Raw genomic sequence first — 24,907 nt, 5'->3', positions numbered from 1 at the left:
GCTTTAGCTGTCTTACCATTGGTGAGAACTTGGTAGATGAACCAGTGCATTGAAAGAGTGCCCAGGATGTGCAGCCTTGTTATGTGCCCTTTCTTATGTAGGAGAAAGAAAAACTCCCTCTCTATTCTCTGAAGGTTTGATAATTGCATTTATGAAATAAATAGTGGACAGATTAAGAGGCGCAAAACCATTTTAATTATGTGCATACGCAGGGGAGTCCCACAAAATATTAGACCCAAAGAAGAGCCAGATGATGGAAGCTTATAGAGTTAGCATCCTTAGCCACAGAAAGAAATAGCTGCTCGGGGCTTCTGGGATGTGGTGGTGACACAAATTATGAGGGTGAAGGAGAAAATGACAGGGGACAAAGGTTGTCCTGCTGTGCCAAGGAAGAGTCTTTTGGTTCATGAGCAGCCCTCAGGATAGGTGGGCACACATGCTCCCATCACTTGCCATGCAGTGTCCCAGGCTGTCTCAGACTCTGCAGACCAGAGGGCCATCACCCTCAGAGAACAAATCAGTATCTACCTTCTGCCTGATCTTGCACTTGAATCTCCAGAGCTGTGAGCCAAAACAAAACTCTTCTTTGTAAAATGAGAAAAGAAGAGGAAGGGCAGGAGGAGGAAGAGGAAGAGGTAACACCCTGTGATAATCTGCAGGGTGTGGGTACCTGCCTGTGGTCCTAGTGACTCAGGAGGCTGAGGCAGGAGGACTGCAATTCTGAGGCCAGCTTGAGCAACATAGGGAGATCCTGTCTCAAGATAAAATAAAAAAGGGCTGGGAAGGTAGTTCAGTGGTAGAGTGTCACTTGGTTTAATTCCCAGGATAATCAATCGATCAATCAATCAATCAATGTAGTAGGTTGTGTGTGGGGGAATGTTAAATGCTTTATAGGTGGGAAAAAATAATGCTAAAACCAATTTATTCATATCATCTTCTCCTCCTCCTTTTCATCATCTTGTCTTCTTTTTCTTGCTTTGCCTAGCCTTGAGGACTCCCTTTTTTGCTACCTCAGGCTTTCCATTATTTAATTTTCAATTTTATTTTATTTGTGGTATTGGGGATTGAACCCAGGGGTGTTCTACCACTGAGTCACATCCCCATCCCTTTTTATATTTTATTTTATTTATTTTTTTAGTTGTAGATGTTGACAAATACCTTTTTTATTTTTTTAATACGTGTTGCTGAGGATTGAACCCAGGGCCTCACACGTGCAAGGCAAGCACTCTACCACTGAGCCACAACCCCAGTCCCCCCTTTTTATATTTTATTTAGAGACAGGGTCTTGCTGAATTGCTTAGGGCCTCATTAAGATGCTGAGGCTGCCTTTGAACTCGTGATCCTTCTGCCTCAGCCTTCCAAACCACTGGAATTATAGGTGGGCGCCACTGTGCCTGGCTCCCTTTTATTTTTTTTTAAGACAGAGTCTCACTATGTTGCCCAGGCTGACCTTGAACTCCTGGGCTCAGTGGGTTGTGCTGCCTCAGCCTCCTAAGTAGCTGGGATACAGGCACACAACTGCATCTCGCACTTTTCCCCCCCACTTTTCTGTACTGTGTCTTTGGAAGGAGTCACTATGAACAACCTTCACTTAAAAAGTGGGGAGTTAAGCTCCACCTCCTTGAGAGCAGAGAATTTACATAAATGATGATAATTATTCTGTACCAGAGATTCATCTTGTCTCCCTGATCATTTATTTATTCAATAATTTATTTATGTTAAGTATAAACTCATGGACACTTATTTTATACTTTGGATTAAAATCCCCCCCAAAAAAATTCATTTTGTTAATCAAATTGTTCTAGCTTTGGCCATCGGAAGCTCTTTCATTTGGTTCTTCTGTGGTTTTGATATGCTCCAATCAATTTTTTTTTAAGCTCTTCCCTACATTCTGGCATTTTGTGATACTCTGTGTTCATCTGTGTATTTCCTACCCTACACCTATAGTTAGCAATCTTTCCAAAAAGCCCTAGTTGTTTTTATTGAAAAATGGTATTAAAACCAAGATCTGGGGGCTGAGTGTGCTGGACTCAACTATATTTCCCCCTCTCTGTTATTTTCTGACCTAAGATAAAATGTACTATACTTTTGCATAGGTCTACTTTGGTTTTTCTTTTAGCTTCCTAATTTCTTTGTATACTTTGATAGTCATTCTCCGCTTGTCTGTTTTCTCTTTCTTTCTTCCATTTTTTTTTTTTTTTTTTGGTATGGGAGATTTAATCCAGTGGTACTAAACCACTGAACAATATTCCTAGCCCTTTTTATTCTTTATTTTGAGACAGGGTCTCACTAGATTGCTTACAATCTTGCTTAGTTGCTGAGGCTGGCTTTGAACTTCCAATCCCCCTGCCTCAGCCTCCTGAGCTGCTGGGATTACAGGTGTGTGCCACCATGCCTAGCTCTCTCTCTAATTTAAAGCTCTTTAAATAGTCTTTGACTGAACCGATGTGCTTGGGTTGTCACCCCAGCTTCCTCAACCACATATACTGTTTCAAGTCTAGACTTAAGTTCCTGCAGCCATTTCCTTCCTTCTTAACGTATGGGTATGGACATTTTGTAAAATAAAATTCTCAACATTTTCCTTGAGTTTGTATAACTGTAAACATGAGAATTTTGTAAAACCATCATTGAGGAAAGAGACCGAGAGTCTCTGTAGACACATAGGGAACTAGGCTGAGATGGGACCCTACACCAGAAAAGGCTTGAGTTCCATGAAGATATGTCCATCTTCTGTGCCTAATGAAAAGCCCGGATCAAAGGAAAAGATAGCAATATTTCTGGTGCTTTTTTATATTTTATCTGTATTCCTGCCATCCTAAAAGTAAGTTTGGCCAAAACCCCCTGCCCCTTCAGTTTAATAAGCACACACTGAGTTTTTACAGAATAAACTTTTTAAAAAATTTTAAAATTTTTTTTATAATTTATTTTTTGGTTATAGGTGGACACAACATCTTTATTTTATTTTTATGTGGTGCCAAGGATCGAACCCAGTGCCTCACACATGCCAGGCAATCGCTCTACCACTTGAACCACAACCCCAGCCCAAGAATGAACTTTTAAAGTAAACACAGGGCTGGAGATGTGGCTCAAGCGGTAGCGTGCTCGCCTGGCGTGTGTGCAGCCCGGGTTCGATCCTCAGCACCACATACAAACAAAGATGTTGTGTCTGCTGAAAACTAAAAAATAAATAATTAAAAAAAATAAAAAAATAAAGTAAACACAGGGGCTGTTGGTGTAGCTTGGTGGTAGAGCACTTGTCTACTACCCCAAAAAACAAGTCAGGGAAAACAACCACACACAGGCATGTACATAAAAGCATAATTTTGTTCTGATTTACAAACAGCATAGAAACGGTGTTAGGTACAGTGCTGCACCCCTGTGATCCTAGGGACTCAGCAGGCTGAGGCGGGAGGGTCACAAGTTCACTTCCAGCCTCAGCAACTTAGCAAGACCCTGTCTGAAAACAAAAAATCAAAAGGGCTGGGGAGGTAGCTCAGCGGTAAAGCACCCTTGAATTCAATCCCCAGGGGGAAAAAAAAAAATTGAACTGGTCTGTGACTTAGCTCATTGGCAGTGTGCTTGTTTAGCACACAGGATGCCCTGAGTTCAGTCCCCAGTATGGCTAAATAAATAAATAACCAAAACAAGCTAAGATCATTGGGATTGTAGTTCAGTAGTAGAGCATGTGCTTAGTATATGTCAGGTCCTGGGTTTGAATCCCAGCACTGAAAATAAAAGGAGGGGGCATCGTAGTTTGCAGACTTCTGCTAGTTCTTTCTCCCTTTTGTAGTGTTTTTAATCCACCTAGAAGTGTGGAGATGGAAAGCAAAGCCTGATTGTAGGGGGTCATCACTGAGTGAGAAGGTTCTCTTTTGGTGCCTGAGATGTTCAAGTCCTATGGACATTTATTACACTGAGATCGACCAACCTAAGCTTAGTGACTGTCTTAGCTTTCCTCGAGTATCCCAGGTGTTCTCATTTTACTCCGAAAAGTACCTTAAAGGACACTGTCAAAGCATAGATGATATGCCACAGCAGGAGTCGCTGGAAAGAGCAGTGTCTCCTTTGCCTAGCTGATGATTTAGCAGGTTAGTAGAAGGGTGGGCAGAGGGAACATTCTTCTAGGGGACCCTATAGGGACTGATTCAAATGACATGGCAATATTACTTATACACCTGGAGTTCTCACAATTTTTGGTTTTATTGGCATCATTAAAATTGGAGTTTCCTTAAGGGTCCTATAAGTCAGGGGATGTCTCAGTAATATCTAAACTACAAGGAATATAAATATCACTCTTGAGTTGGTTACTAGGGTGAAAGCACAGTAAACTGTAAATTGAAAGAATAGACTAATGCTGATGCGATGGAAGTTACATACATTTCTCTCCCTTTCTAGAAATATCTGTTGCTATTGAGATAGACCTCGGTGCAGTTGTTGAGTGTTTCCTAATCCCCTGATGCTGTCAAAATGAAATATGTTCCATACCTAGAGGAGGGAATGCCTTGGCATCCTCAAACTTGGGAAGCCTATTTTCTTTTTTGTTTTTGGAGATTTACACTGACATCTGCTCTAATTGTTCTTGCAGTTTCATCCATCACAATAGGAGCTAGTGAAAGGGTAGCAAAGGCTTCTCAGTGTCCTTTGTTAACAAAGATTTTTGTGATTACTTTCCTCTGGAAAGAAAAATCCTATTTGGATGGCTTTTTCTTTTCTTGCAGTATTAGGAATGGAACTCAGAAACACTCGATCACTGAGCTACCATCCTTAATTTTTATTTTTGAGAGTCACACTAAATTGGCCAAGATGACCTCAAACCTGTGATCCACCTGCCTCAGCCTCCTGAGTAGCTGGAATTACATATAGTCCTGGGCCATTGCACCCAGCTAAGTACTATCAAATATTAAGTGGAAGGCAGGGTCCTGTAGCCAGAGGAAGGTGCTTTTTTGGGAGCTGATGTGACTGGGCCACACATCTGCATGGGGTCACAGCTCTGGAAGAAGAGTCTTGGAAAGCAGGGAGAGCTACAATAGGCTCTCATTTCCTCTTATTTTTGTTGTTTGTTTTTTTAACTGGGCCGTAGGCTCTGTTTTTCTGACCCAGGCCTGAGACAGGTTCACAGCTCACAGCAACCTAACTGTATCTTCTCCAAACCACTATGAGTAAGACAATTTTTTTTTTTTTTTTTTTTGGTACCAGGGATTGAAGCCAGAGTTCAATTACTGAGTCAAATCCCCAGCCCTTAAAAAAAACAAAAGTATGATTATTATTATTTTGAGATAGGGTCTCACTAAGTTGCTTAGGGTCTCTCTAAGTTGCTGAGGCTGGCTATGAACTCACGATCCTCCTGCCTCAGCCTCCAGAGCCACTGAGATTACAGTCATGAGCCACCATGCCCCGTATCCAAACCACTATGAAAAAAGGCAAGTCAGTTGGGTACACCAGTGTATCTGTCCTAGTCACTGAGGAGGCTGTGGCAGAAGTAGCACCTGAGCCCAAGAGTTCAAGGTCAACTGGACAACATATGGAAACCCCACCTCAAAACAAAAACATCTGTAAGTCATCCAGACGGCTGTACCTCTCACCTCTTCCCTTAGAGTTATTTTTGCTGAGGTATCTCCGAGGAAACTGAGGTAAATGCCTGAAATTTTTTGACATAGAAGGGTAATAGGATCACACACACTACTACTGGATGATTTTATCTCCAGTTAAGAACTGGGTTCTTCAATCCAATACTATAAAAACAGTATTATAAATCCTGCACCTTGGAGAAAAATGCAATTGCTCTTGAAGAGTATATCAATTATTAAGTGTGGAGCCGAGGCTATTTTGGTTGCATTTACAATGGGAAGATCATTTCCAGGAATGCCATACGCTTCCCTTCAGTAACCCCAGCCCCAATCTTTCCTGAGACAGAAATAATAGCACTGGGCATGGGGGAGGCGGGCTGGATGGTGGGGCTGCAAACAGACTGGGAGAGGGACAGAAGGGTAAGAACAGCAGGTGTTTTTGGAAGCTGACTTCTAAACTAGTTAATTTTGGTTCATTTGTGTTAGTAAAAGCAGCTCTCCTCTTTGCAGAACGGATAGAACACAGCGGGGGAACTTTCATTTTGAAAATGTCTTTGATTTTTTTTTTCTGAGTAGAATGTTCCCTGTTTGCATATGCCCTGCCATGTGATAAGGGGCAGAGTGGGGGAATCCTTCTCTCCCTGCCAGGCTCTCCCACTTCCTTCTTGTCTGGGCTCAAGGACTGCCTTGCTGGAAGGTGTCTCCCTTGACCTTGAGCATCCAGGCAGGCGGTTGGGTCTAGGAGATGTCAATCTACTATGGAGGCAACAGCTTCATATATTTCCTTCTGAATTTTCTTCCTTTCCTCTTTTTATTTTCTATAGTTTCTGAGTTCTGTAGTTTCCACAGAGCCTCCTGAATCCATATCTGATTCTTTTTGGATGGAACAATTTTCCTTTTGTAATGTAAGAGCCTTATTGAGATAGAACCCACAATTTGCCCATTTCAAGTGTTCAATTCAATGTTAGACACCTGTTCCTTGCACCCCTGGTCTGCTTCTGCACCAACTCCTTCCTCCAGGAACAGTCTGAATGGGTGAGGGAGACCCAGAAACAACTGGGGCTGGTCCCAACAACTTTTCTGACTAGAGCATCTTCTAGGTAAGGAGTGACAGGGGAACACCCGGCCCCTACTCAATGTGTAGGGCTTCTGCAGGGCTTTTAAACACCAGAAGCTGACAGATACCATAGATACAGGAGAAAGCAGTGCCAAGATCTCCACCAATGTGCCAAAATTGAAGTGGTTTTTCAAAACAAGCCTGAATTTCCCCAGATGGTCAATTCCAGCCTCATTTTATACATACACAAATACTGTCAGTTCAGCACTCAGAACAGTATTGAGATCAATGGTAACACCATTTATTCCTTTACTCAACAAATAGTTATTGAGCTGGGTTAAGGAGCCAGACACTGTTCTAGAAGTTGGGGTGGGTGTGAACTGGCTCCAGGGTCCCAGCTTTCAAAGGAGATGAATAGTCTGGTTGGGAGACAGATGACAAACAAGTAAAGGTGAATAAATCATTATTATTTTTTGGAACTGGGGATTGAACTCAGGGGCGCCTGACCACTGAGCCACGTCTCCAATCCTATTTTGTATTTTATTTAGAGACAGAGTCTTACTGAGTTGCTTAGTGCATCGCTTTTGCTGAGGCTGGCTTTGAACTGGAGATCCTCCTGCCTCAGCCTCCTGAGCTGCTGGGATGAAAGGCGTGTGCCACCATGCCCAACAATAGATGATTTTTTAAAGATTAACTTTATTTTTAAGAGCCATTTTAGGTTCACAGCAAAATTAAGAGGAAGATACAGAAATATCCTATATACTCTCTACCCCATACATGCATAGCCTCTCCCATAACCAATATCTACACCAGAGTGATAATGGACACAACATAATCACTCCAAATCCATAGTTCATATTAGAGTTCATAGTTGGTATTGGACATTCTATGGGTTTGGGTAAGTTAGGTTTTCTTGTGGGGTTAAGGGAATTAAAAAAAAAAAAAAAAAGAATGATATGCTAGAATAGGTGACCAGGGAAATCTTCTCTGAAGTAACATTTGAACTGAAACTTGACTGATAAGAAGGAATCAGTCACATATGCTCTGGGACAAAATGTTCCAGGCAGAGGGAGTAGCAGGCGCCAAGGCCCTAGGTGTAACTGTGCAGAGGGAGATGCAAGATACAGCAAAAGTGGGCCAGAGAAGGCTGGGGGTGTAGCTTAGAGGCAGAGTGCCTCTTTAGCATGCACAGGGCCCTGGGCCAGCTCTCTAGCACTGCAAAAACCAGAGAAAAAAGAATGAGCCTGAGGACAAAGGTAATGTGCAAAGAGGACTTGTGCTGAGATTTTTTTTTAAAACTACTTTTAAAAAAAAATCAAAAACATAATCCTTTCATTTTTTTTTTAAAAAAAGGACAAAGGTTTTATAACAAGTAGGTCTTATAACTATCCTAACATTCTCAGTCTCCTGACCAAGAAACAATTATCCATAAATTTGTTTTATGAGTCCCTTAAGAAATCTCACCATTTGGGCTGGGGATGTGTCTTCATGATAGAGCATGCGCTTAATGTATGCAAAGTCCTGGGTTCAATCCCCAGCAGTACCAAAAAGGAAATCTTACCATTGATCTATTGGTCTGTGTATTTATTTTTCATACAAAGAGGGAATAATTTAGCCCACAGCTTAGGATCTCGGCTTTTTTGTTGAGCTATTTAGCTTAGAAACAGTTCTATATGAGCAGGCCAGGTGGCACATTTCTGTAATCCCAGCTACTCCGGAGGCTGAGACAAGAGGATGGAAATTTCGAGGCCAGCCTGGGCAATATAGCAAGAGCTTGTCTCAAAATAAAAAATAAAAAGGGCTGGGCTAGGAATAAAGCTCAGTGTTAAAGCAACACTGAACTCAATCTTCAGTACCAAAACCCCCCCACAAAACTGGAGTGATTAATATAAATAAATCCTCATCATCCAACTTTGACAATTGACCTGTGGCCAGTCTTGTTTCATCTGTATGTCTAACCACTTGCCCCATTATTATTATTAAAAAAATATTTTTAGTTGTAGATGGACATAATACCTTTATTTTATTTTTTTAAAATTTTTACGTGGTGCTGAGGATCAAACCCAGTGTCTCACATGTGCTAGACCAGCACTCTACCACTGAGCCACAATCTCAGCTTTTATGTTTTATTTTGAGACAGGGTATTGCTAAGTTGCTGAGGGCCTTGCTAAATTGCTGAGGATGGCATTGAACTTGCAATTGTCCTGCCTCAGCCTCCCAAGCTGCTGGGGTTATAGGCTACACCACCATGCCTGGCTGAAAGTGATTTTTCTTAAGATTAGTTATCTTGTGGAATATTCTATATTTGTCTGATCACATCCTCTGTGATCACCTGACTTGTTCCTCCCGCCCCAGATATGGTTTTTGTCTTTGTTTTGTTTTTAAGATATTGAGAATTGAATGCCAGTTGAGGGGGTGAACACCTGTAATCCCAGCAGCTCGGGAGGCTGAGACAGGAAGATTGCGTGTTCAAAGCTAGCCTCAGCAAACACTAAGAAACTCAGTGAGACTTTGTCTTTAAATAAAATACAAAATTAGGGCTGGGGATTTGGCTTAATGGTTGAGTGCCCCTGAGTTCAATCTCCAGTACCAAAAAAAAAAAAGAAAATATTGGGAGTTGAAACTAGAGGCACTTTACCACTGAGATATATCCCTAGCTCTTTTTATTTTGAGATAGGTTCTGGCTAAGTTGGTGAGGCTGAGCTCTAACTTGAGATCCTCCTGCCTTAGCCTCCTGAGTAGCAGGGATTATAGGTGTGCATCATTGTGCTGGGCCTCAGAGATGTTTGATACTTGACAGATAGGAGAGTAGGTGGTGAATCAGAACTCGAGGCAAGAGAACCTGCCATCTTGGGGTTTCAAGACTGCGCTGCAACACTTACTAGCTAGGTTTAGGACCTGGGCAAGTTATCATCTGAGGATTGATCCTTGGACCCTGCACATGCTAGGCAAGCTCTCTAAATTGAGCTACATCCCCAGCCCCTCCAACAAGTCCTCTAACCTCACCCTCTCATCTGTAAAATGAGGGTAACAAAGAGAGTATTTTTGTGGGAAGCTGAGTGCCTGGTGTCACCTAAAAAGGTGAAACAAGGGATATAGAGTGGTGGGAGAAGAGCTATTTCAGTCCTACTCTGGAGGACTAGAGTGGGTTTGGGGGGAGAATGTTTTTGCCATTAATGACTATAGAGTGATGCTCTCCAAGCTGGATGATTAAGACAGAGAGGCTCTTCTTTTCCTGCATAAGAGCATAAAGTGTCTTGGAGCAGAGAGAAAGCCAAGGGCATTGGTGAGAGATGGAGCTGATACCTTTCTGGTGGATTTTCACCTTTAAGAATGTGGTCCAGGTGCTGGGATGGTCCAGAAGGCAGTTAATGGAATGACGCCACTGAACTAGGACAGCTTGGCTGGCAATGCTTAATTGCCACTATGACCTATGTAGGGAATCAGAATACGCCACTCCAAAATATGCCGCTTTGGGCTGGGGATGTGGCTCAAGCGGTAGCGCACTCGCCTGGCATGCGTGAGGCCCGGGTTCGATTCTCAGCACCACATACAAAGAAAGATGTTGTGTCCGCCGATAACTGAATAAAATATTAAAATTCTCTCTCTCTCTCTCTCCCTCTCTCCCTCTCTCTTTCAAAAAAAAAAAAAAAAAAATATGCCGCTTTGACCTAGGATTATTTTGAGCTGCAAATGTGAAGCAGGACAGACAGGCAGGCAGGCAGACAGACAGACAGACACACACACATACACACACGCTCTGTGTACTCCTCTCTCTACCAGAAAGGGCAGGGAGATACAGTCACTGAGATACCCTAAACTCTCATCAGCCCAGAGATGGCACGAGAGGAATCTCTGGGACATCCTTACTAAAATTCTTATCTTCTATTAGTTTCCTCTATATATTTACTTCTCTATAGTCTGTCACCACTAAAAGTCTAGCCCCCCTTCCTTTGTTACTTCTTTACAAATTTATTGTTCTTTGTTAATATGCTATAGAAGCCCAAAGTCCTAAGTATCCCTTGATTTTCTCCTGAGATATAGTGAGTAAACTCTTGTTCTTTTGTTATCTGTTTGTGTTGTTCGAGATGGGGTCTCACTGTGTTGCCCAGGCTGGCCTGTAACACTTGATCCTTGATCACAGGTGTGTGCCACCACACCCGAGCAAAATTTTTAAATATACATTAAAGTGTAGGCACTATGTTGTATAGTAGATCTCTAGGACTTATTTCATCTTGCATAACTAAAACTTTGTGTTAATACCTCTTCAAATTAGAATTTTTTATTTTGAGTGGAGTCTTGCTATGTTACCCTAGCTGGTCTTGAATTCCAGCCTCAGTCTCCAGAATAGCTGAGACTACAGAATGGTGTAACCATGCCCAACTCAAATTAGAATTGTTTTTTTTTTAATATATATATATTTTTTTAGTTGTAGATGGGCACAATATCTTTGTTTTATTTTTTATTTATTTTTATGTGGTGCTGGGGATCAAATCCAGTGCCTCAAGCATGCGAGGCAAGCACTTAACCACTGAGCTACAACCCCAGCCCAAAACAGAATTCTTTCAGGAAAGTACTATCTAAGCTTTGTCCTTGAAAATGGTAGTTTTACCTTATACCGGGTAACTATGCGTTGTGGGCTAGGCCATTAGAGTCTTTCTTTTATATATAATTGGAGAAGTATTAAGGTTATATTTCCATTCAAAGAACTGCTTTTTAAAAAAAATGTACGTACTGATTCTGTAGAGGCCAAGAAATAAACTGATGTAAACACAAGTACTTGGAAATATGAATTAACAACAGAGCAAGGGCTTTTTAAAGCAGACAGAGCTGATAAGTAAGATGCATGGAATTGTAGTGCCCGCAAGGAATTTCAATTTCTAAAGCTTTGGGACCGCCAGGGTATTTAGTCTGCTGTGCAAAGTGATGGGGGAATTCATGTTCCACCCAGAGTTAGCAGTGTTAAGAGCTACAACTTTAATGAGTTTTTTATGTTTCAGGTTACTTATTTGTAGTTGGTCACATTTTTAGATGAATCAATTCACTCATCCAATTTGTACTTGTTTAGAACCCAGGAAATAAGTGAGCATGGCTTGTTTGGCTAAAACATACATAAAGTGAGATTCTCTCAGTGTAATGCCCTGAACTATATACCTGTACTTATGCAGGATTATAGCTACAGACCTCACATCATCATTTCATGCTTCATATCCTTGCTAAAGATATCTTTATCTCTCTCTCTCTCTTTTTTTGGTACCAGGGATTGAACTCAGGGGTACTTAACCACTGAGCCACATCCCCAGCCCTATTTTGTATTTTTTTAGAGACAGGGTCTCACTGAGTTGCTTAGTGTCTCGCAGTTGCTGAGGCTGGCTGTGAACTCGTGATTCTCCTGTCTCAGCCTTCTGAACTGCTGGGATTACAGGTGTGTGCCACCATGCCTGGCCACTTATCTTTATGAATGAGAGAACTGAAGCTCAAAGACGTTAAGGAGCTTACTCAAAGGTCACTTAGCAAATAAGTTGTACAATCAGGTTTGAATCTAGGGAGAGTCATAATAGCAAATTTGGACTTTAATGTATGGATATTTCATAATATCATAGATCAATATAGTCTTTTTATTTTACTTGTTAATTCCCTCCCTTGTCTCCAGGTACTGGGGATTGAACCTCGGAGGGCTCTACTACTGAGCTACATCCCCAGAACTTTTCATTTTTTAACTTCAAGGCAGGGTATTGCTAAGCTGCTGAGTCTGGTCTCAAACGTGAGATTCTCTTGCCTTAGCCTACCATGTCACTAGGATTCCAGATGCACCATCACACCTGGCTCCTTTTAGATTTTGAACTGGGGAATGCTTAGATAAAAATGAATAGAAGGAAGAACTGTCTGGTGGCATTATATAGGATCACAGAGGTAGGAAAAAGCTGGTGTGCAAAGAGAGGTGGTAGAAGGGTTTTTTTCAAAATATTTTTTTTAGTTGTTGATGGGCCTTTACTTCATTCATTTATTTATATGCAGTGCTGAGAATCGAACCCAGTGCCTCACATGTGAGGTAAGTGCTTTACCACTGAGCCACAACCCCAGCCCGTAGGTTTTTTTTTTTTTTTTTTTAAGAGAGAGTGAGAGAGGAGGGAGGGAGGGAGGGAGAGAGAGGGAGAGAGAGAGAGAGAGAGAGAATTTTTTAATATTTATTTTTTAGTTCTTGGCGGACACAACATCTTTGTTGGTATGTGGTGCTGAGAATCGAACCTGGGCCGCATGCATGCCACTTGAGCCACATCCCCAGCCCCAGCCCGTAGGTTTTGACTGCAGACAATGCACTGGAGACAGTGTGGAACTAGAAGACCTGTTCTTTTTTGGTATCAGGGATTGAACCAAGGGGCACTTAACCACTCAGCCACATCTTAAGCCCTTTTTAAATTTTATATTTTGAAAGAGGATCTTGCTAAATTGCTTAGGGCCTTACTAAATTGCTGAGGTTGACCTGGAATTTGCAATCTTCCTGCCTTAGCCTCTGACCTCAAACTTTCAATCCTTCTTTTCAGTCTCCTCAGTCTCTGGGATTACAGGCATTTGCCACCTCACATGGCAAGAATGCTTTCTAAACAAGATTATATTGAGACAAATCAATCATTTCTGCATCTTTCTGTATTCTTTGATTAAGAAAATGATTAGGGTATTGCTGCCTCTTCAGGGGTAGATGTTAAAATCCAACAAGAATATTACTTTTGGGACTGGGTTGTGGCTCTGTGGTAGAACACTTCCTAGCATGTGTGAGGCACTGGGTTCAATCCTCAGCACCACATAAAAATAAAATAAAAGTATTGTGTTCATCTACAACTAAAAAAAAAAATTTAAAAAAGAATAATACTTTTGAAACAAGTGAAATGATTTAAACCCATTTCTGTAAGACATTTTATAAAATATACTTAGGAGGCACAAATTGCACTGTCGTCAAATTAATTTGTTTCCTAAGCTCAAATTTAATTTAAAATGAGATATTTCTTCAACTACTTCAATCCACCGACTGTCAAGGGATTTTTGGATAGAAAACACAGGAAATTAATACAGTAATGTTTGAGCAAATAACCAGCACAGTTCTGTCTTCTGTTGCTTGTGATGCTTCTGAAGAGTATTTTTAACAACTTCCTGATGAAATGGCTATTGCTAGTGTGAAGCCAGCCTCATCTCTGGATGACACCTGCAAATTTTTCTCCATCCCCATGTCCTAAAACAAACCCATTAACAAACTCTGCTAAATCCTTGGTCTGCATTTCTTATGACTGACCTTTCCATTTTTCCATCCCTGGGTTGCTGAAATGGCCTTCCTCTTCAGACTCACTCACATGGCAAAGGCCTCTTCCCGAAATAAAGCTTTCATCAAGCTATTTCTGTTATTAAAATTGAGGGGATCCCTTGCTTACAGGATGAAGTCTTAATACTGCAGTTGAGCTCCCCATTGTTTCAGCCAGGCAAATTCATTCGCTTTCTTTAGACTTGACTCCTCCACCTACTGAGATTCTGCTACTTGGAATCCTTTGGTGTTTCTTTCTGCCAATTCAGGGTCATCATCTCCTTCTATTCGGATTTGAGATTCACTTCTTTGAATATGTTTTCCTTGTTTAGAAGCTATTTAGCAGATAAAAAAAAAAAAAAAAACCTCTTGTTTTCGAGCTTTTAATCACGTTAAGTGCTTTTAAGATAAATTATCCAGGTCTAGGGATAAATAACTTACAGAGATTTCCATTCTTCAAGAACCACACAGAGCGATATTACTTTGTCAGAAACAGCACTCCAAATTTTAGGCGGCTGCCTTTTCACTAGGAATCTACACGAGAACCAGAGCAAAATGATTCTTTATGGTGACCTCTAGCGGGCAAGGGACAATCCTACAAAATTGTGAAAAGTGGAGGGCAAAGTAAAACCCTTCCCTGTAACCAGCAGAGTTACTCTATGGTCAGGTGACTGCATCCTTCCCCACCCTTATTTTTTCTTTCAGCATGTTTTGCATCTAACATAATTTGCCCTACGACTCACCTGTTTCGCCTTCCGCAGGTTGGGCTGCCGGTGTCAGATGTCGAGTGAATTGCTGGTAGCGGTTCAAAATAATCCCTACTAAGTAAAACCCATTCCCTGGGCATCCAGCAGAGCTTGGGGTTGTTCGCTCAGCGGAGCCTTAAGGGGCTCTTCAAGCTCCGGTGCTGCAGCCGGATCCGGGGTGCACGGGGGAAATCGAGACATTATGGAAAGGATGCCGACGAAGGCAACGAGAAATTCTATTTTTGCCAGGGAATCCTCCCCAGACTTTCACCCCACTCTGTGAGAGACTTCACGAGAGGGTCCAGGCGCGCTACACGTTGGTGCCTTCCCAGGACAGGTGCCGGGGAGAGCGGAGGCCGGGGCCACTCCGCGGGCGGCATCGCGCGGGGGCTGGGATGTGCGGCCGCCTTCGAGCACACGGCACGTGGGTCGCCCTGCGCGGGGAGAGGAAGCGCAAAGTCTGCAGGAAAAGCATCGGCTGGTGTGTTTTCTCTGAGGAATCCTTTTGGGGCGGTCTCAGAAGCTGGGACAATTTCTGGAAAGAGCTCTGGCCAAACGCCGTCTGTCCCTTCTCTTCAGACCTTGCACCCCAGACCTCACCTCTGCACCCCTCCTTACCCTCCTGTCACCTCCTTTCAGGGGCTGTTAAATGAGGCCCTTGGGAGATGCCCAAGTCATCCCGATGGCCAGGGGTGGGATGTGGCAGCAGGCAACCTGGCCACTGGGCTTGGCTCCCCCTACACCAGGGACTCCCGGCTCCTGGCATCCCCGCCCTGCGGACCCCTCCTGGCCGCGGCAGGCGAGAGTGCAGCGGGGAGCCAGCGTCACGAGGCTGGGAGCCCGAGGTCCAGGGCGGGGCACCGGGGAATCCCAGCCGGAGCGCGCCCGGGAGGTGCGGGCGGACGCGGGCGGGCAGAGGAGGGCGGCGCGCGGAGGGAGGTGAGCGGCGCGGAGCCGGCAGGCAAGGAGGAGGCCGGCGAGGGAGGCCCCGCCCCCGCCTCTCCGAGCCGGCTCCTCGCCGCCGCCGAACCCGCTCACTTTGCCTCTCGCCTCTGGACGGCTGCGGGGCAGCTGCCCGAGCTGCGGCGGGCGGGAGCGCCTCCCGGGACCTGGAGTCTTCCGCACGGCGCCTCCCCTCGGCGCCCGCGCCCCTCAGGGAGGACGGCGCCGCCGCCTTGGAGAGGGCACCCCGGCATCGCAGGGGGCATCCCCCGGCGCGAGGGGCGGCGGCGCCAACACAGACTCGTTCCCAGCCAGTGGGGCGCAGCGCTGGCGCCGGAGGGGACTCCCCGGCCACCCGCAGGTACTGCCGCGCGGGAGGCGCGCTGCTAGCCGCGACGCTGGGCTGCCGAGGAGGCTAAAGCCGAGGGGCTCCGGACCAGTGCGGGGCAGAAAGGAGCCCCGAGGGAGAGCGGGCCCCGACGGCGCTCTCCCCGGTCTGCCCGAGGCAGGCAGGCCCCACGCGGCGGCCGGGCGACCCTTGAGCTGAGGGTCCCCAGGGCAGCCAGCCATGACCTTCGGGCGCAGCGGGGCGGCCTCGGTGGTGCTGAACGTGGGCGGCGCCCGGTACTCGCTGTCTCGGGAGCTGCTCAAGGACTTCCCGCTACGCCGGGTGAGCCGGCTGCACGGCTGTCGCTCGGAACGCGACGTGCTCGAGGTGTGCGACGACTACGACCGTGAGCGCAACGAGTACTTTTTCGACCGGCACTCGGAGGCCTTCGGCTTCATCCTGCTCTACGTGCGCGGCCACGGCAAGCTGCGCTTCGCGCCGCGGATGTGCGAGCTCTCCTTCTACAATGAGATGATCTACTGGGGCCTGGAGGGCGCGCACCTTGAGTACTGCTGCCAGCGCCGCCTAGACGACCGCATGTCCGACACCTACACCTTCTACTCTGCGGAAGAACCAGGCGCGCTGGGCCGCGACGAGGTGCGACCCGGCGGGGCCGAGGCGGCTCCCTCCAGGCGCTGGCTGGAGCGCATGCGGAGGACTTTTGAGGAGCCCACGTCGTCGCTGGCCGCTCAGATCCTGGCCAGCGTGTCCGTGGTGTTCGTGATTGTGTCCATGGTGGTGCTGTGCGCCAGCACGCTGCCCGACTGGCGCGCAGCAGCCGCTGACAACCGCAGCCTGGATGACCGGAGCAGGTACTCCGCCGTCCCTGGGAGGGAGCCCTCCGGGTAGGACGCACTGCTTCTCTGCACGTCCGTCCTGTAGCGTCTGTCCGTCCCGTCCGTCCGTCGCGTCTCCGTCCTGTCTGCCTGATGAACCAGGCAGGGTTCAGGGCCCAGGGAGGCCCCATGCGCGCCAATAAGGGAAGGGTTGGGCCCCGTCGTCACCCCTGTTTTCTGGGCACTGACCAGATCTGATACCTCTGCTAGAGACTCAGCTTGAGGGCCAGATCCCCAGGCCTGGAGATACTCAAACCTCTTCTCTTTGTAGTTTACTTCTGAGCAGATAGAGACCTGCTAATTAATTTTCTCTAAACTTTTGTTGTTATTATGCAGTCATTTAACCCTGAGCATTTAATAGCAGTTTCAAATATTTGCCAATTTTTGGTGGTGTTTGAAAAGATGAAATCTTGTTCTGGCGAAATGTGATCTGCTGTGCTCTGCCCACACATGCTATACACCCTGCCCTCGGCGTAATGTGTGCTGTAATGGAATTGCCATATGATAAAGGAGGCTAATTTAACGACAGACTCTAAATAATGGATGTCTGTGCCCTTTTCTGCCTTCTTTCTCTACCAGGGATGAAGTTAGTGAAGCTCCTGTCTATCTGGTACCAAAGAAACACACTGTGACTTTCAGAGGGTCTTCAGTAATGGGGAGGGAAAGAACCCTTGCCTCTGGAGAAGAGAAAAACCCAAACTGCCTAAAACCCAGAAACAGTATCTGTGTAGTTTGTTTTGTTCTTTCCACTTTACTAGATGAAAGGAGAATATTTTAATCTGATTCCTAAGATGAGGCTTACCTCTTAATGGTGATAACACTTTTCTGTTTTTAGTACAAGTGAGTTTATTTTGCATATTTAGTGGGAGGAATAAGCATACTAAAGTTGGACTTTCAAGGGAGACAGCCATTTTGGGCACAAAAATCAAGTTGTATATTCTGTTTTACCTTTGTTTGGTAACCCTTTTAAGATTCTTCCTCCATTCACTTTTGTATTTTATTTTTTTCCTAGTCACTTTTTAAATTCAAGTTTGCACCCTGTGATCTTTTTTTCCTGATAGGCCCGTGGATGTTAGGAATGGTGCTATGCTTCTTGATTTTGCAGTGGATTACTTTCACATAATATTCTTCCTGGGGGAAGCAAAGATTTCTCCATAAATCTAAGTAAATAAAATTGTCTAGTATTATGGAGTCTATTACTGATATGTCATCTTGGCATGAAATTCAAGATACAGGCTTTGAAAATAAATAAATTAGGAAACTTACTTTGTTTATTTTATTAGGTTCTAACTGTTTTCAATTTGCAGATAAGAATTACTTGGTACTCCAACAGAACAATAAAAGTAGTTTATATATCTAAATACATAAGAGCCCTTGATTTAGACTCCCCCCTGCCAAAGAGGGTTGCAGGAAAATGAACCATAAATGGCCAGCCTTGAAATGATTCACTAGTAACTAGAATTCTAAGATCAGTGAAGACTTGAGCTGTATTAGCAAAGGAAACAGGAGACTTGAGTTATTAGCACAGAAATGCAGGGAGTAGACTACACCAATATACAAGTAAGCACAGTTGAAATACACGAATAATAATTTTTTCGAGGGAGCCGAGGGGTTTTGGGAATTTAGGGAAAGGTAGGCTGCAGATTATTAATGTGCAGCATTTGGAAAGAAGTGAGAGGGATGAATGATAATTTCAGGGAGAGCATCAGAAGAAACCAAAAAGGGGAAGAGGCAGAGATAGAAAAGAGGGAGGATGCAAAAGAAGTGAAGGAAGAAGAGTAATGCTTAATTTGTATATATGTATTTCATGTATGTATATAATTATTCAAGTCAGAACTGTTTCCTAGACACCAGATATTTCAGGCAAATGCATGTTTTTCTTGGCTTAATGGCCCAGTTTTAAGCTTCCCTTTAGAAGTGTAGGTATATCAAACCAATATCTGTAATCCCAAACAGATGAACTGAAGGATGACTGACTGAGAATGTGACACATTTCAGAGAAAGCCCCTCACATGCCTCCTTCAAGTAGTCTTTCAAACCCCCTTTTTTTTGGGGGGGGTACCTGGGAATGAACTCAGGGTCACTAGACCATTGAGCCACATTCCCCAGCCCTATTTTGTATTTTATTTAGAGACTGGGTCTCACTGAGTTGGTTAGCACCTTGTTGCTGAGGCTGGCTTTGAACTCAAGATCCTCTTGCCTCAGTCTCCAGAGCCGCTGGGATCACAGGTGTGTACCACCATGTTGGGCTGAAATTAGTCTTTCTAAAACATCATTCTGGTCATTCGATCATAGCTGAGATTTATCAAATAAAGCTCCTTTCTTGGCCTCAAGACTCTACAATTAAAAAAAAAAATTAGTTGTAGATAGACACAATATTTATTTATTTTTACGTGGTGCTTAGGATCGAACCCAGTGCCTCACACATGCTAGGCAGTGCTCTACCACTGACACAACCCTAGCCCAAGGCTCTTGACAATTTTATCACAACCTTGATTTATCCCATCATTAGTTGCAAATATCTTTTCAGTATAAGCTGTATTAAGGCACTGATTCAAATATTGTAACTTTGTGTTGTAAAGAAAAGTTGGATGTGTAGGACTTAGAGACTATAGATTTCTTGAGATTGTTCTGAGAAGGCATTCAAGGTCAGGGAGGACAGGGAAAAAGCCTTCATTGGAAGGCTGCAGAGATTTTGCACTGTCCAACACTGGTGGGGTGTCATTTATATAAAAACTAGCTTATGCGGCCTGTATAACCCATGTGCCTGTTGTGCTCTACCTGGGAACAAAATAAGGACGCTTCCAGGTGAATGGAACAGCAAAAGTGTGAAACTTGTATAATGTGTTCAAGGAGTGAGAATTCAATGATAGAGTGAAAGGTGGCTAGAGAGCAGATGTGAGGGAGAATAATTTTATTTTGCAGGCATTGGCTGCAACAGTGAGTCATTGGCTGGTTTGTAGGGTTTGTGGTGTGTGGGTTATGCATATAAAGTAATGAATGTAGCTAGGTGCAATGGCTATGCCTGTAATCCCAGTAACCCTGGAGGCTGAGGCCGGAGGATTGGAGTTCAGAGCAGCCTCAGCAACTTAGTGAGGCCCTAAGTAACTCAGTGAGACCTTGTCTCAAAATAAAAAATTAAGGACTGAGGATTTCATTTGGCTCAGTGGTGAACATCCCTAAGTTCAGCTTCTGGTACCTCAATCAATCAATCAATTAATATAATCAATGTGGTATGTACCATGAATTGGAGGAAGGTGGTGATTGTACCTGGTAAGTTGAATGTAGAGATTTTTTGCAGAGGGAGGAAATGAGAACCTGATTGCTTTGTGGTGGTAAGAATGGAGAATACATGAAAACTCTAGAACATTCTAGGAAGAATTACAATTACTTCAGGATATTGGAAAAATACACGAATCGGGGGCTGATTCAGTGGATTTCCAGGTGCTGTATGTATTCCCTGGGACTTGAGGTTCCATTTGTCCACCCTGGCCTGCTTGCTGGTTCTCAGTGTCTCTTTACTCTGCAATCTCTGGTCTCTTGAAATTGAATCATTCATCAAGCCCAACTCAGGTTGTTTCTCTTGAAGCCTTTATACTGTGTATCCTCCTGAACTTCTTGAGAAATTCCTGTTTGCACTGCTTAATTAGCATCTATAATATATACTTCCTAGCACAGTAGTTATTTTCTCATATTAATGTGTTCTAGCTGCTCAGCTTAGACAGCCCAGGAAGGCACGTGAATTTGCTTACGCTATTTCTTATCATGGCATTTTTTAGGGAAAAAAGTTTACTTTTCAGGTACAATAAATATCTATTGTTTATATTTCAAAATAGAACCTTTCAGAAAAAACAATTTTTTTTTTTCTTTTGGTACCAGGTACTGAATCCAGGAGCAATTTACCACTGAGCTGTATCCCCAGCCCTATTTATTTTTCTGTTTTGAGATAAGTTCTTGCTAAATTGCTTAGGGCCTCACCAAGTTGCTGAGGCTGGTTTTGAACTTGGAATCCTCTTACCTCAGCCTCCTGAGTCTTGGGATTACATGTGTGCCACCATGCCTGTCCTTAATACCATTTTTATTACTCTGTCAACCCTTATATTAATTATACGTGGTTCTGGAGATTGTGCCCAGGGCCTCACACCTGAAGCAAACACTCTACCACTGAACTGCATCCCCAGTCCCAGAAATATATTTTCTGTTGTATAGTTTGGAGAGCCGTTTGGGGTAAGGCAGTGGACTTCAGGTGCCAGAACTCTTGGCAGATGGGATCCTGTACTAGAGTAAGAAAAAGTCTATCAAATCAAGAAACAGTATTTATCAAGTACTTATTGTACAAAAGGGATAAGGAACATGGTTTCTTCAGGAAAAAAAAATTTTTTTTTCCATGATAGCAATCAAACTCAGGGTCTTACCCATGCTAGGCAAGCCTTCTACCATGAAGATACATCCTCAGCCCTTTTTAAAAAGATTTCATCTCACTAAGTTGTCCAGCCTACCTTGCAACTTGCGATCCTCTGATCTGAGCCTCCTTGGTAACTGCGGTTACAGGTGTGTGCCAGTGTACTCCATCAGGAACGTCCTGATTTTCTTGTGCAGCTTCCTGGGTCCAATCTCTCTCCTCTCCAATTCATGGTACACACTGCTTTCTTTACTTTATATGGCTGCCCTGTAATTGCTGGGCATCTGTGTTGTTTCTTGTCCATACGGGTTGCTTTGGTGATTATACTGTATATGCATATAATTTTGCTTGCTTTTTTTTTCCCCCTCCTGCAGCACTGGGGATGGAACCCAGGGGTGTTCTACCATCGAGCTACATCCTCAACCCTTTTTGTTTCTCATTTTAAGACAGGGTTACTGAGGGTTTCAGGGTTTCACTAAATTTCTGAGTCTGGCCTTGAACTTGGGATCCTCTTGCCTCAGCCTTCTGAGTCCCCGGGATTACAGCACTGACGTGTCTGACTGACATTATTGTGTTCCATTTGCAAGTATACATTAGAAGAAATTCTTGAGCGTAAAATCATTGAGTTAAAGGACATGTGCACTTATAATTTTCATAGATAATTCCAAACTACTCCAAAAAGATGGTATCAATTTATGCTCCCACCCACAATGTATGAGAGATCATGTTCACAATCTGAAGGTGAAGAATGATATCTAGTAGTTTAAGTGTGTTTTGTTTAATTTTGAATAAGATCATGCATCTTTACATGTATTGAGAAGTCATTCATCTTAAAGGTTTTTTCTTTTTTTTTTTTAAAGAGAGAATTTTTTTATTTTTTATTTTTTAATATTTATTTTTAGTTTTCGGCGGACACAACATCTTTGTTTGTATGTGGTGCTGAGGATCGAACCCAGGCCGCACGCATGCCAGGCGAGCATGCTATTGCTTGAGCCACATCCCCAGCCCCTTCTTTTCTTTTTTAATGTGATTTTGGGGATTGAAACCAGGGCCTCAAAATACTAAGCATGTTTACCATTGAGCTACATCCCCAACCCCCAATGCATTTCTGTTTAAAAGTTTTTTTTTTTTTTTTTTCTAAATGTTAAGAAATTTCTTTATGATATGAGTTTCTAAGGCTGGCCTTAACATTGCAATCCTCCTGCCTCAGCCTCCTGAGTCTGGAATTATAGGTGTGAGCCACGGTGCCCAATAAGCTGATGTCTTTTTAAAACCCCACTGACTGCTGGATAGAAAATGTACAGGAGGTGAACAGCAGATGCTGCAAGACCTGAAAGGCAAGAGATGTAGGGGATGTAGCAGTGGAGACGGTGAGAAGCGACTGGATCCAGGTCAGTGGTGGGTTTTTATGATGACTCAGCCACCAGGGCTAGGAAAGTGTGCGAGATGTTGTGGATTGAGGGAAGCAGCCCCAGGGCTCACAGGTGTTGGGGTCCCTCTGGTGTGACCACTTTGGCCCACAAGTAGCTCTCTTGTATAAGGTCTGCTTCCCATTTTAGGGTATTGTGGGGAGGAGGCTCTGGAAGAGGGATACCCAGAGGGCTGGTGGCAGACAGGTTGCAGGTCCTCTTCCTTACGGTACACCTGAAACCGTCTCACTGGGAAGATCTTCTCTTGAGTCAAAGATCTTTACACCTCACTTAGCGGTCACATGCACAGCCTCCCTTGATAAACAGTCCTCCTAACTAATTAATCTTAGAATGGTGATGTGCTTAATGTTTTATCCGATTGAGAAGATAAACTGGATTCTCCAGGCAGTTTGCCTTCCAGTAACATCTGAGGATTATTCTGACACTGATGAGATGAATGTTCTTTCTGGCCCTTTAACATACAGACATACAGACAAATCATCCTTTTTTATTTTTTGGTACTGGGGATTAAACCCAGAGGCACTTAGCCACTGAACCACACCTCCAGCTCTTTTTTTTTTTTTTTTTTTTTTTGAAACAAGGTCTTGCTAAATTGCTTAGGGCCTCACTAAATTTCTGAGGCTGGCCTGGAACTTGAGCTCCTCCTGCCTCCGCCTCCCAAGCCTCAGGGATTACAGGTGTGCCCCACCACACCCAACTCATCCTTTAAAATTACTAAGCATTGCAATGTTTTTTTTTTTTCATAAAAAGATGCTCTTTGCTTGTTGCCTTTGAGAAGTTTTGACCTCTGAAAGGCAGGTCAGATATAAAGCTATCCCTTTCACTGCCTGGTCCCTTTTGCCTCAGGACTTCTGTCCCCTCAGACGGTCTCAGTAGAAGTTTATTTGAGTTTTTAATCTCTAGCGTGCAGTCTTGTTATGGTTTTGATCAGATCTTCAGAAATTCTTTCTAAAAGTTGTTTTGTGTAGGAATGTTGATCTTTAATTTGTATTACTTTGTATTGGGGTGATGAGAATTTGAGGAGATTTTTAAATGTTTAAATTTCTTACACTGTTATTTTAAGCTCAAGTTAAGGAAATTTAAATAATCAACATGAAAAGCTGGATGATGGAAATTTAAAAATCAATTGTATTATTTCCATTGCCTTTTCGTTCGATATTATAAAAATCAAGTAGGTTTTAAAGTGTGTTAAAAATAAAAAGCAGTATTTGAAATTGAATGTGAAAGTCTCAGTGCTTTTATTCTGCAGATAAGATGGCTATTTTCAGAAGTCAGTAATTAATAGATCTCTGATAAGATTGAACATAACCCAGAACCTCGGTTAAATCCTGCTCTTTCACAGTAGACTTGTTTCTTTTAATATGTATGGGGTTTTCAATCCTTTGCCAATTTTAGAGTCCAGTGGAAACTTTGTTTTGTTAATGTCTTCTAACCAAAGTGCTTTTGGTAAGCAAATCATTTTTTGATAATATTATCTTTTAGTTAAAACTTTGCTCATTGGAAAAAAAGGTGTTTTGATGTAAAAAGTTAATATGCCCCTCTCTTCTCCGTCCTGTCACTCAGTTTCTGGGTATTACACACACTCACACAAACACATATTGCACACATTTTCATACATATATATATAAACATACATACAAATGTATATATTTATATAAATATTTTCTTTTAAAATATATAATTTAAGCAAGATCATTGTATAATTACATCCAGCAATTTGCCTTTTTCATTTAACCATACATCTTGGAACTCTTTCTGATATCAGTTCATATATTTCTCATTCTTTTTAACATCTGTATAGTATTCCAGTGTATGGATGGGACATCATTCATTTAATAAGTGTCTGTCCTGGAGATAATAGTAATGGTTGTAAGAGCCATTAGTGCACACACACACACACACACCCCCACACATGTGCATGCATATCTATGCTTGTATAAACGTACACAAATGTGTGTGTATTTATTTATTTTTAATATTTTTTTTAGTTGTAGATGGACACAATACCTTTATTTTATTTTTTAATGTGGTGCTGGGGATCAAACCCAATGTCTCATGCATAGTAGGCAAGCACTCTATCACTGAGCCACAACCCCAGCCCCATCTGTATTTATTTTTTGAGACAGTTTTTGCTATGTTGCCCAGGCTAGCCTTGAATTCCTGGACTCAAGAAAACCTGCCTCACTCAGCCTCCTGAGTAGCTGGGGCTATAAGGATATACACCACTGTGCCTAGCCGTAATGCA

The 24,907-nt window shown here is 43.2% G+C and overlaps 1 protein-coding gene across 2 annotated transcripts in view; it reads left to right on the top strand.

Annotated features, from left to right (window-relative positions):
- The first annotated feature begins 16,174 nt into the window (after window positions 1-16,174).
- Window positions 16,175-24,907, top strand: part of Kcng3 (potassium voltage-gated channel modifier subfamily G member 3) — a 35,534-nt gene continuing 26,801 nt past the window's right edge. Inside the window, exon 1 of one of the 2 annotated variants that reach the window (XM_076833839.2) lies at window positions 16,175-16,806. In XM_076833839.2, coding sequence (XP_076689954.1) covers window positions 16,175-16,806 — 632 coding nt within the window. Of the gene's footprint in view, window positions 16,840-24,907 lie in introns of both variants that reach the window. The other variant, XM_076833838.2, reaches the window with a different exon arrangement.

Source organism: Callospermophilus lateralis, chromosome 14 (assembly GCF_048772815.1).
Source record: "Callospermophilus lateralis isolate mCalLat2 chromosome 14, mCalLat2.hap1, whole genome shotgun sequence".
NCBI classification, from domain to species: domain Eukaryota; kingdom Metazoa; phylum Chordata; class Mammalia; order Rodentia; family Sciuridae; genus Callospermophilus; species Callospermophilus lateralis.
This window is presented reverse-complemented; position numbering and strand designations above follow the sequence as displayed.